Source organism: Hyperolius riggenbachi, chromosome 1 (assembly GCF_040937935.1).
Source record: "Hyperolius riggenbachi isolate aHypRig1 chromosome 1, aHypRig1.pri, whole genome shotgun sequence".
Lineage (NCBI taxonomy): Eukaryota > Metazoa > Chordata > Amphibia > Anura > Hyperoliidae > Hyperolius > Hyperolius riggenbachi.
Genome location: NC_090646.1, coordinates 540,177,411 through 540,190,004, shown reverse-complemented (window position 1 = coordinate 540,190,004; position 12,594 = coordinate 540,177,411). Strand labels below are relative to the sequence as shown.

At 42.6% G+C, this 12,594-nt stretch overlaps 1 protein-coding gene across 1 annotated transcript in view; it reads right to left on the bottom strand.

Annotated features, from left to right (window-relative positions):
* CEP120 (centrosomal protein 120) overlaps positions 1 to 12,594 on the bottom strand; it is a 134,530-nt gene that overhangs the window by 115,413 nt on the left and 6,523 nt on the right. Inside the window, exon 2 of the mRNA XM_068246934.1 lies at positions 3,734 to 3,890. Within this exon, the coding sequence (XP_068103035.1) occupies positions 3,734 to 3,890 (157 nt within the window). The remainder of the gene's footprint in view (positions 1 to 3,733; positions 3,891 to 12,594) is intronic.

Here is a 12,594-nt window from a genome sequence, read left to right as displayed (position 1 = left end):
GCTGCCAAGTTCTTCAGTGTTGTGGTTCTGTGATGCATCTCCCCCCTCCCGGCCCCTCTCTGCATACTGCCTATGTATTATTTAGATTAGTGCAGCTTCTCTCTGCTCTATTATCTTTTACAAGCTGGATAAATCGTCCTCTGAGCTGGCTGGGCTTTCACATACTGAGGAATTACATACAGGCACAGCTGTCTGCACTCTGCAGGAAGAAACAGCCTGACACTTCAGTGGAAGATAGCTGCAGGGGGAAAGAAGCACACAAATGATCTCTTGAGATTAAAAAGGAAGGGTGTATACAGCCTGCTTGTGTATGAATGTATTTTCTATGTGTGGACATGCTGTACATCAACCTACTTCCTGTTTTGGTGGCCATTTTGTTTGTTTATAAACAAACTTTTTAAAACTGTTTTTAACCACTTTTAATGCGGCGGGGAGCAGCGAAATTGTGACAGAGGGTAATAGGAGATGTCCCCTAACGCACTGGTATGTTTACTTTTGTGCGATTTTAACAATACAGATTCTCTTTAAAGTGGTCATAAACTGACATAACATTCAATAAAAATGTGTTTTTCTACTTTTTATTACTCATACAGTTATCATATTTGCTTTTGTTCACAAGTAATATTGTCTGTCTACAAATTATAAGTTTCCAAAGTGTAGTTTTTCTTACCCTGAACTACTACATTGCATTTTATTCCAATTGCTTTTTAGTATATATTAAAATCTTCTAATGAGTTGTTATGAGCTCTGTGTGTGCCTAAAGCTGAGACAGCTTCTCAGAAAGTGTTTTTTACTTGTTGCACACAATGTATCTACATTGGAATGTAAACAAACATACTGTTATCTCCAGTTTGGGTGCGGATTTGAAGCCGAATAGCAGGACAAAGTACTTTGTTTAACCATTTCAGTGATGTTCTGCTAAAAAAAAAAAAATAAAAAAAAAAAAAAATAAAAAAAATTCTGGGATAGTAGCCTTCAAGCTGTTAGGAATCTTTTAGAGCCAAGTAGAAATGTTGACTTTCAGACCACTTTAAGCTCTTATGTGCATGAGGTTATAGGAACTGGTAATTCGAAGAGAGATGAGCAATTTAATTAACAGGGTTTAATATTTACTTTGCATTCAGTTAGTTTTGTCAGAACAATGAAATCTGTTTGGACAGCTACATATATACCATTCAATAATACAAAGGCTATGAAAATAACCATTAAAATACAGAAGCAGAAAATGGGCCAAGCTCTTGTACCTGTTTGGCTGTTGAATATTTATTCCCCTTGATTTTTGCACTAAAGACAAAGATTGCTTTGTAAATTGTGCCCTGAGCATTTAGGAGCAGTTAAGTGGACACAGTCATCTATGTATAAAAAAAGCAACATATGGTACATGTCTTTACCCCAGGGGGATCACATAACAGATGGATTACATGCAATTACATATGAAACGGCTCAGACAACACAGGCTCAATGTACACGGGGAATAACTGCTATAACCATGCAAACCAGGAAACCTCTAAAGAGGATTCTGTGCTGTGCTTATACAAATTTATTTATTCTCTCCCATGAGATGAGGACAAGGTACACCCAATAAACTTGCAATAAAGTTTACTGACGATTTTAAATACTGAGAATCTTATGTGTTGTTGGTACAGACTGATTGATAACAACATAGCCAGTTCTAGGTTACTCTCTTATTTGATATTATGTAGCAATATAAAAACATTGAATTGTAAATACATTTTGTATAAAATTACTGGCATGTTGCTGAATATAAGCAAACAATGGCACTGGAATATGGTTTTAATATTAACCAATTACCGTAGCTAACTTTTTCCCGCGTTTTGTGTTTCTTAATAGGCTACCAAAGATTACAAGCCCTTATTTGCAAAATGACAGTAATATACCCTCACGACATACAATTTAAAAAAAATGGTTGGTAACTGTGGGGGAGGGGGTATAAGTGGTCAATAACTAATATTTTTTTTTTGGTATTTTAGTGTATGCAAGTGTATTTTTACTTTTTGTCCACTAGATGTCCCCACACTTTATTCCTGTGTACTGATCAAAGTGTTCTGTATGTATGTTTTACTTTCAATTGTTGAAATGACCTGGCATCTCACTGATGCCAGTGATCATTCATTACAGGCACTTTGATCGGCTTTGGAAACATGTTCCCATTCACTGCTCATGGACCGTTGAGACAGCGATAGAGGCCAGTGGGTGCGCAGGATTGGCGGTGGCGAGGTAAACAGAGACGTATATCTACGCACCTGATCCCCAAGTGAAGTTTCCAGGGGCGTAGATATATGTAGCAAAGATCTAGAAGTGGCGAATATAAGTTTCCAATTTTAAATGGTTTAACCACCCTGGCGGCAATCAGGTAGCACACGCGGCTGGCAAAGTGCCGGCTGTGTGTGCTGCTTTTTATTTGATAAAAATCGGCCAAGCAGGGCCTGAGCGGCACCCTCCGGCGGTAATGGACGAGCTGAGCTCGTCCATACCGCTAAGGAGGTTAATTAAAATATGCTCTTATCACAATATCGCTGTTTTCTGTTATGTATATTAAAGGGTACCTGAACTGGGATCGAAGGTCAAATATTAAAAGTAACTTCATATTGAGACTTCAAATTTTCATATTATCCGCAGGGCTCCCCACCCCATTAACCTTAAAGGAAATCAGAGATGGTTTCCTAGCCCTTATTTATACTTACCTGGGGCTTCCTTCAGCCCCATGAGCACCGGCGGGGCTTCCCTCTCCATCCTCCTCGGGCTCCTGCGCATGCGCGGCTCGGCCACGCTTCTGTTCCCTGGAGTGTTCTGCGGCTGCACAGTAGTACTGTGCATAACGCTCCAGAAGACGGGAATATGGCAGGGGCTCGCGAGCTGGAGCTGTGCATACACAGAAAGCAACTACTGGCGGCGACTGAATTACCGGGAGTTGTAGCGCCAGAACACAGGGGTTGAAAAGTATGGCGAGAAAATCCCCGATGCTCATGGGGCTGGAGGAAGCCTCAGGTAAGTATAAACAATGGCCAGTGTGCCATTTCTGGTACACTTTAATTTCTAACACTAGGAACTAAATAAAAAGAAGCACAAGCGGGGTATGCAAGAATACACAAACTGCAGATGAAAGAACACATGCCTGAGGGTGTCCTTATTTCTAGGCACGCATGGTTTATAAACACTTGCATACCTAGTAAAAGGAAGCACTTGTACACAGAGGAAAAAAGATGTACACAAGTGTTTCCTTCTCTTCCTCAGCCTGCAGCAGCATTATTTTGAAACACACAACAACAAAAAAGCGAGTGGAAGGTGTGGTAAGAGTTTATTCATACTAGTTCTGGGTCAGTGGATTATAATATCAGAGGCAGAAAAAAAAAGGGGAGCCGGCCAATAGGTTCTGGACAACAAAGGATTATGTCTGCCTCTACAGCTTTTTTAAGATGTTATTTACACTAGTCAGATCCTGGCCTATGGATAAGCCGTCAAGTCATTAGGAAGGGCTGGCTGCAGCAGGATTAATCGATGGATGTCTACCCCCTTACTGCAATTCCCACGTGACTGGAGGAAGGCTGAATTCAGTCTGCTAAGCAAGGAGGCACTTTTCGGATTTAAGCCCTCTTCAGTCCCAGGGACAGCATTGAGGCACCAGTCTATTGCTAGGAGGTTTTGGACGCCTGTGATCAGCAAAAGCTTAGTTTTATAGAGCACTTTATTTACAGCGAGGCCATAACAATACCTGTGCTGGTGAAGTGCTTTCCGGTCAAGTTCCCATGCCAGTTCAGTGGCAAACTGTGGCTGCTCTAGATGAGGTACAGGATCTGTAGACAGCTGTTCACCATCAAATTTGGCTTCAACCACAAGCATGTGTCTAGATCGCTTTGGGAAATGGCGTCCTAAAAAATAAACACATACAGGCTTTTTTCAAGGCTTTTAATGTTCTATATTAACCCTTTACACACTTGAAGCTACAGAAATGAGGGACTTCACAATCCACAATAAAAGCTATTAAAATATGGAGTTTTCATTTAACCTGCTATCTCAAACTGGATATTTTTAATGCTTACAGTTTGAGCGCTGCCAATTCAAGCGGGATGTACCGGTACAGCCTGTCAATCAGCGGTGGGTGCACACGCACCCGCTGCTCATTCATGGCAGAACTTACATTTGGAAAATTGGTGAATAGGAACATGTTCCCTGAGCCAATCTAAGTGCCCATTTATGAATAGACAGGACTCTAAAAAAAAGGATTGAACACTTCCCGGCTAACCCAGGACTGTGAGTAGAACCATCTTGTAGCCAAATTATAAAATTAGGTTAAAGTGGTCTAACACCCAGCATTTCAACTTTGATTTAAAAGATTGCTTACAGCTTACAAACGATTATGCCAGATTTTTTTTTAGCAGAAATTCACTGAATGGATTAAACATGACATTTTAGTGCTGCATTTAGCTAGAAATCCTCCTCCGTGCTTAGGTTTAGTTACAAATGTATCTATTTACAAAGTAATAAACAAACACTGCTCTGAGAGAACAAAGAGGGCTTCCCCAGCAGGCTTTTCAGAGGTCTAATTGCATTTCAAACAAAGATACATTTGTAACTAAAGATAAGAACGGATGCGGATTCCTAGTTAAATCCAACACTAAAATGTCATGTTTAACCCATTCAGTGAATTTCTGCTTAAAAAAAAATATCTGGCTCAAAAAAAAAAAAAATCTGGCATAATAATTTCTAAGCTGTAAGCAATCTTTTAAAGCAAAGTTGTAATGCTGGGTGTTAAACCGCTTTAAATATAAGGTGGGGGGGTTGGGAATTAACCCCTTTTAACCGCCCTTCCTGTAGTTACCAAAGTAAAAAAAAATTAAAAAAAAAAAATTTACCTTAGGGACTCAGCGTTTTTAATATGTATGTCATCAGGGTATATTGCTGTTATTTTAGTAAATAAGGGCCTGTAAATATGTATAGGGTACAAAATACAATCTGGGACAAATAAGCAAATGTGTGTTTATTTACAGTAGTATAGTTTATTTTAAAACTATATGGGGTGGAATTGGAGAAATAGTGTTTTTTTAATCTTTTTCCTTGTTTTTCCCTATAAAATGCATAGAAAATAAAGTAACTACTGGAAACAAGTATCACCCACAATTAATTAATTAGTGGCAAAAACAAAACAAAGAAAAAACAAACAAGAAATAGATCATTTAGGTGTGATAAGCAGTGATAAAGTTATGGCCAAGTGAATAGGAGGAGCGCTGACAGGTGAAAATGGCTCTTGGCTATAAGGGTAAAATAGCCTGTGGGGTTAAAGTGTACCTGCAGTGAAAAAAGTGCACTTAGGGGGTACTACTTACTTCGGGAGGGTGAAGCCTCTGGATCCTAAGGAGGCTTTCCTCATCCTCCTGTTCAGCTAGTGCGACTGCACGAGATGCGTCACTGGCTTGTTATAATTCTGAGGATTTCGAGGTCCTAGCGCAGGAAAGGAACTGAACAGGAGGACGAGGAAAGCCTCTTTACGATCCAGAGTCTTCCCCCTCCCGACGTGAGTACCCATTGGGGATTTCGTTTTCATTACAGGTTTACTTTAAGTTGGTAACCACTTCGGAACCAGCACCCTCTGCCCCCTTTAAGAACCAGAGGGTGCTGGTCCAGTAAACCGCTGCTTCCCGACGAATCGCTGCTAAAATCCGCCGCTCCCGTTGCTATGTCCTCGCCGCAGGCTGCTCTCCCTGCAGTCGCTATGACGGCAGAGCACTGTGCGCCGGTCAGGAGCCACTTTCATTGGCTCCTGACCCTGTCACTCAATGTAAGCCAATCGGAACGGCTTACAAGAATGAAATGCATGTAAGCCAATGAAAACGGCTCCTGCCCAGCTCACAGTGCTCTGCCGTCATAGAGGCGACAGGGCAGCACACTGCGACGGGGACAGAGCGGCGACAGCGTCAGGGACGCGCAGTGAATGGGACGTAGAGTTTACGTCCGGTCAGAACCGCAGCGCCCCCTGCCTGCCGTAGATTTATACTGCGGCGGTCTGTAGGTAGTTAAATAAAATCAATTTTTGTTTTCAATATTAAAAAATTATTTAGTCAGTGTGCCAACTGTAAAATCTTTCCTCTACCTGATTGACTTTCTGAAATATTTACTTTTAAATACTAAGAGCTTTTCCCTTAAAATCCAGAGCAATTTTTACTTTTCAATGCTGCTTCCATTTATTTGGCAATAACTTTATCACTTTTTATCACACCTAAATAAAATATACATTTTTTTTCACCACAAATTAGGCTCTTTGGTTGGTACTTTTTGCTAAGAATTATTTTATTTTATTTGCATTTTAAAAGGTAAAAAGTAGAACAAAAATAATTTCTCAGCTTTCACCCATTATAGTTTTAATGGACATCTGTAATGAGAAGTATATGGAGTCTGCCATATTGGTTTCCTTTTAAGCAACACCAGTTGCCTGGCTATCCTTCTACTCATCTGCCTCTAATACCTTTAGCCATAGCGCCTGAACAAGCATGCAGCAGATCAGCTGCTTCTGACATTGTCAGATCTGACAAGATTAGCCAAATGCTTGTTTCTGATGTGATTCAGACACTGCTGCAGCCAAATTGGCCAGCAGGACTGCCAGGCAACTGGAATTGTTTAAAAAGGAAATAAATATGGCAGCCTCCCTATTCTTCTCATTACAGTTGTCCTTTAGGCTAGGTTTCCATTGCTGCGAATCCGGCCCGATTCCTCGCCCACGAATTCGGATGGATTTTAGCAGCCTATAGAAGTCTATGTAAGCCATCCAAATTCGTGGCCGAGGAAAAAAATCTGAGGCCCTGCAGCATAATTGCATGCGTCACTGTCCGAATCCCATAGCCTTGCATAGCGTGGCTAGAGGGATTCGGCTGCGAGAGGAAGCAGCTGTGCCTGCACCGCGTCTCGCAAGACGCATGCCGGCGCACAAGTGGAAACGTAGCCTTAAAATAAAATGTGCTCTTGTAGATAAAACCTAAAAAATGTTTTTGCCCATTTGTCCTGGTTATTGCAACGTTTAAATTATGTCCCTAGTACAATGTATGGCGAGAGTACATACACATCACCATCCAGTGGGACTTCAACGTGTGGCAGCAGCTTACATGCTACTATTGGCCGAAACTAGTCATGTGGGTGCTGACCAATAACTCCCCCGTACCTCCGCTCTTCCTGGCTACCCTAAACTTCAGCCACTTGTTCCACACAATACCGCCTTGGTAAACCGCAGCTACATGTTGAAGTCCTGCTGGAGGATAATCTATATACCTCCGGGTCTCTAGAAGTTGCACGAGTATCGGCAATGTCTGCGGGCATGCCAGGTTGTGCATAATTTGGCATGTAATGAGAGTTTCTTTGGTTAGAGGTGTGCAAGTTGGCACGTTGGTGTGGATTGAAGATTGCTCTATGCTTACAACTTCTCACATTGCTACTAATACAAGGGAACCCTGAAGATAAGGATTAGTACCAATATGAAGTGCACTTCAGTACCTCATTAGACAGGGCTAGCTATGTGGCAGATTAAATGGTTTTAATTACTTTTAGGACTTGTTCCCATTGCATTTCGTTAGCGTGGCCATCCACGTTGGCCGTTTTTTTCAGGGCTGTAGACTCAGTACAAAAATATTTCGACTCCAACTCCGACTCCTCAGTTTATGAAACCACAACTCCGACTCCAACTCCGGGTACCCAAAATGGCTACGACTCCGACTCCTTAGTCTAATACTTAAAGAAAACCAGAACTGAAAATAAAAGTCTTAATAAACATACACACATCATACTTACCTCCTGTGTAGTCTACTCATCAATCTCTTTCTCCTCTCCTGCGTCCTGTTTGTCCACTGTGATCAAGGGAATTCTCAGTCCTCCATTTTGAAAATAGCCATTACCCCATAACAGTTTTCTGGTCAGCACACTGTTAAACTGTCAAATAGCTCACTTGAGCCATAGGGAAACATGGACACATCAGTTCTCCTCTCAGCTGTAACTGACAGCAACTGATATATAACTGACAGCAACTGATATATTTCAGTTCTGACAAAATATTGTCAGAACTGGAAGGGATTATTGTCAGAAGAAAATGGTAAGCTTCTGAGAGGAACTGATGGCAAGGCAATTATGTAATGTTCATTTAAAAAAAAGTTACCTCGAGTGTTTATTTTAAATAATTTTACTCAGTACAAAAATAAATCATCTGACTCCGACTCCTCAGTTTATGAAATCAACGACTCCGACTCCAGGTGCCCAAAATTGCCCCGACTCCACAGCCCTGGTTTTTTTTATGCTTTTTTTTTTTTTTTTTATTATTATTATTATTTCTGTGCGTTGGAAATTTCTGTTAAGTGCTTTTCTGAGCGATTGCGCTTTTTCCCACTTCCTGACGTCTGAGGTCAGGAAGTGAACTCTTTGATCCGGAAAAGACTAAATACAATGTATTTATTCTTAAAAACGCTCATGCAATTGCTGCACAAAGCGATTTTGTGAGCGGTTTGCGTTTTCCTAAACCTTCCATTGAGGCGGAACCACCTAAAAAATGGCCCATGCGCCGCTTTTCTGAGCAGATCAAAAATGAACCGCTCAGATGTGAACTCTCTCATATAGAATCATTGCACAACCACTTTCAGGGCGATTTTGAAAATTGCCAGTGCTTTAAAAAAAATGTCAAAAACGCCCCTAGTGTGAACGTGCCCTCTCTGGGGGTTTTTGATACTGTTGTCTGTTGGTCTAAATAAACATGAATAACTTTGTACCATTATCCTTGGCTCCCTCTATTTTGTAAATTATACTGGTATATAACTTCCTGTTGTGTTAATGTTTAACAGCCAAGACTGAGGATATATTGTTAGTCTGAAATGTATCAGCTGTTTAGCTCCTATCACTTGACAATAAAGTATAGTGCTTTCTCATGGTGAGCTGCGGATATCTTGTATATTAGTAAGCAGATGCTAGGAAATCTCTAGAGAAAACATTCAATACTGTACTAAATACTAAGCCAGTAAACAATATAAAACCCTCTTGGTGCTGAGTGGAGATTGCTTGCCAATTGTTACTGGTAGTCTTCTCATAATCAAAAGGACAACAAGTGACATTTCTTCAGCCAGAAAAAATGGGTTTATTAAAGAAATTAATAACATTACTTCAGCAGTTAGGCCCGGTTCACACTGGCAATAATAATAAAAAAAACCGATTTGGTTGCGGATCGTAACGGATGCAATGTTAACCTATGGATCCGTTCACATTGGTCTGTTTAAATGGATCTGTTCCGCAAGCTCTGCTGAACGGACAACAACTTCGGTGCTGCAGCGATTTTTCTGGACAGTGGAGCCCAGCGGACTGGAAACGGAAGCTGAAGCACAGTAATTAGAAATGGATCCTGTTAAAGTAACTGTCGGGCATAAAATCAAAAATCAATTATTTATTTTTATCTGCTAAGCAAGTAATAAGGATGCTAACCAGGCAATCCAAAAGTTAAAAATCACTCTTACTTTTCTTATCCTTAAAATAACATTCCACAGTTTCCCTGGTTCTCATTATGCTAGGAATACACGGTTCGTTTCTGACGCTCAATTCTCCTCTCGATTCTGTAGTCAATTCTCTTATCTTCCGCCCGTTTTTCTTATCTTTTTCCATTCACTTCTATCAGAAATTGAGCGGCGAAAGGATCAAAAGGGAGATCGGACATGTCGGAAATGATCTATCGAACCATCTAATCACCTCAAAAACGAATTGTGTATTCCCAGCATTAGGTACATCTGCCGCACAAAGTAAATTGCAGGGCATGCTGGGTTATCTTTTTTTGCTTCTTTACTTTCCCCTCAGACTTAACTAATGCAGACTGATTAGCTGAAGTCTCTTCTTTCCCCTGTGTTCTCCCCTGTCACACCTCTGTTCTTTTCTGATTGGCCATTATTTCTCATGCTGAGACAATGCACTTTCTATTGCAGAGCTGGGTGGGATTGCCTGAAGACTGGGAGGAAGGCGGGCAATGCATACACAATCAGGCAGAGTAAGGGAGGAAATGACATCAAGATTGGCTTCAAGATAGACACAGTTAACCTCCTTGGCGGTATGGACGAGCTCAGCTCGTCCATAACTGCTGCAGGGCACCGCTCAGGCCCTGGTGGGCCGATTTTCGTAATTTTTTTTTAAAAACACGCAGCTAGCACTTTGATAGCTGCGTGTTGGGGCTGCTCGTCGCTGATGCGCCGCTACCCGCTGCATAACAGGGCCCCCCCGAGACCCCGTGCGCAGCCTGGCCAATCAGTGGCAGGCAGCTCTGAGGGGTAGATCGGGACTCCTTGTGACGTCACGACGTTGATGACGTCATTCCGTTCATCGTCATGACGACGGGGAAGCCCTAAAGGAAATCCCGCGCAGAACGGGATTTCTGGATGGGCTTGATCGCTGGCGGCGATTGTAGGGGTGGGAGGGATGCCACAGGGAGGGGGGAATCATGTTGCTAGCGCTAAGCAAGCTACATGATTTAAAAAAAAAAAAAAACACTGCTGCGCAGCCACTATGGCGATCTTAATAGAACGCCAGGGTGGTTGAGAAACCTTAGAAGGATTTTCTAATTTTTTTACTTTAGAAGAATCACTAAAATCAAAACGTGGACAGTCCAATACATATATTATGTAATAGGGCTGCACGATTTTAGGGAAAAATAGAAATTGCGATTTTTCTCTCAGAAATTGCAATTTCGTTTTTTCCCCCGATTTTTTTTTCAAATGCTGGGGGGGGGGGGGGGGGGGTGCTGCGGTCCGCTGACTGTGATACTTTGCTTCTGGCCCCGCTGTGCGCGGATTGGCCAGAAGCAGTGAATAAGTATGAGTGTTAATGAGCGGGGGGGGGTCGCGGATCCGCTCGAGCAAGCGGCCGGGCACATACAGCATTACCAATCACTTGCTAGCGATGGAATGACGGCAGCGGTAGGCGGAGCTGGATGCTCTGTACAGCTCCGCCTACCACTGCCGTCATTCCATCGCTAGCCAGTGATTGGTAATGCTGCTGTATGTGCCCGGCCGCTCGCTCGAGTGGATCCGCCCCCCGCTCATTAACACTCATACATATTCACTGCTTCTGGCCAATCCGGTCCGCACTACCCGGTTCGCTGTCTGTAATACCTTGATTCTGGCCCCGCTGTGCGCGGATTGGCCAGAAGCAGTGAATATGTATGAGTGTTAATGAGCGGGGGGGCGGATCCACACGAGCGAGCGTCCGGGCGCATACAGCATTACCAATCACTGGCTAGCGATGGAATGACTGCAGTGGTAGGCGGAGCTGTACAGAGCATACAGCTCCGCCTAGCGCTGCCGTCATTCCATCGCTAGCCAGTGATTGGTAATGCTGTATGTGCCCGGCCGCTTGCTCGTGTGGATCCGCCCCCCCGCTCATTAACACTCATACATATTCACTGCTTCTGGCCAATCCGCGCACAGCGGGGCCAGAATCAAGGTATTACAGACAGCGGACCAAAAAACCGAAGGCACTGACGATCAGCAGATGGTCTTGCCACGAACCGCGGTTTCGGTTTTAAACCGAAAAACCGTGCAGCCCTATTATGTAAGTAGAGCAAATATTTATCTACTTATATATGTATTTTTTTTCTGAGATTGTATGGCTGGCAGCTCCTCTTAACACACTGGCTAAAAATGGATGGTTTTAGCTAGCAAAATCTACTTTGATGATGGGGTCGGATAGGATATGGGGAAATGGAACTGAACGGAGACGGATCCGTTCGAACAGAAAATGGATGAGTTTTCAGGGATCCGTTTAGCAGATACCGTATTTTGTGGACTATAAGACTCACTTTTTCTCTCCCAAAGTGGGGAAAAAAGTCACTACGTTATAGTCCAAATGCAGGGATTTCCTGACTTGTGAAAACCTGCCAATATGAACCTTCAACCTGCCGCAATGTCGGGGAGTCCCTGTACTGTGGCCATGCAGAGGAGGACACGGGGAACAAACAGAGGACTCAGGGGACACAAAGGGGCACACAGAGGACACAGGGAGACACAAGAGGTACAAGGGGGCATGAGGTACAAAGGGGGCATAATCAACAAGATGCCCCTTCACCAAGGATGCACCAGGTTTAGTATATATTACTTTCCCCTGGTTTTTGTCCTTTAAACCTAGGCGCGTCTTATAGTCCTAAAAATACTGTAAGAGCCAGTGTGAACCAGCCCAAAGTAAACATATCAAATAGTATTTATTATGTGTATCTTCATAATTAAGGGAAAAAAAGGGTTTGGGGAAAAATACACAGTAAAAAAGAAAAAAAAAAAAAAGTAAGGGAATACATAACAATCAGCTTTGTTGGTCAGTTTGCAAACCCATTTAACTCCCTTGGTGTTATGATTATTTCCGGATTTTAGAGTCTATAAGCAGTGCAATTTTTTTTGCACACTTTCAGACCCTAGAACCTGGAAAAAAAAATCATGCTGCCAGGGAGATCTGCAGCATTTTAAAAATCCCTCACCTCCCTGGCCTGGCGCTGCAGTTATGCCTCCATCCTCCGGGCGGCACTGCAACTCTAAAGTGAAATTGCCGGCTGTCGTCATGACGACAGCCGGCGATCTACCCAGG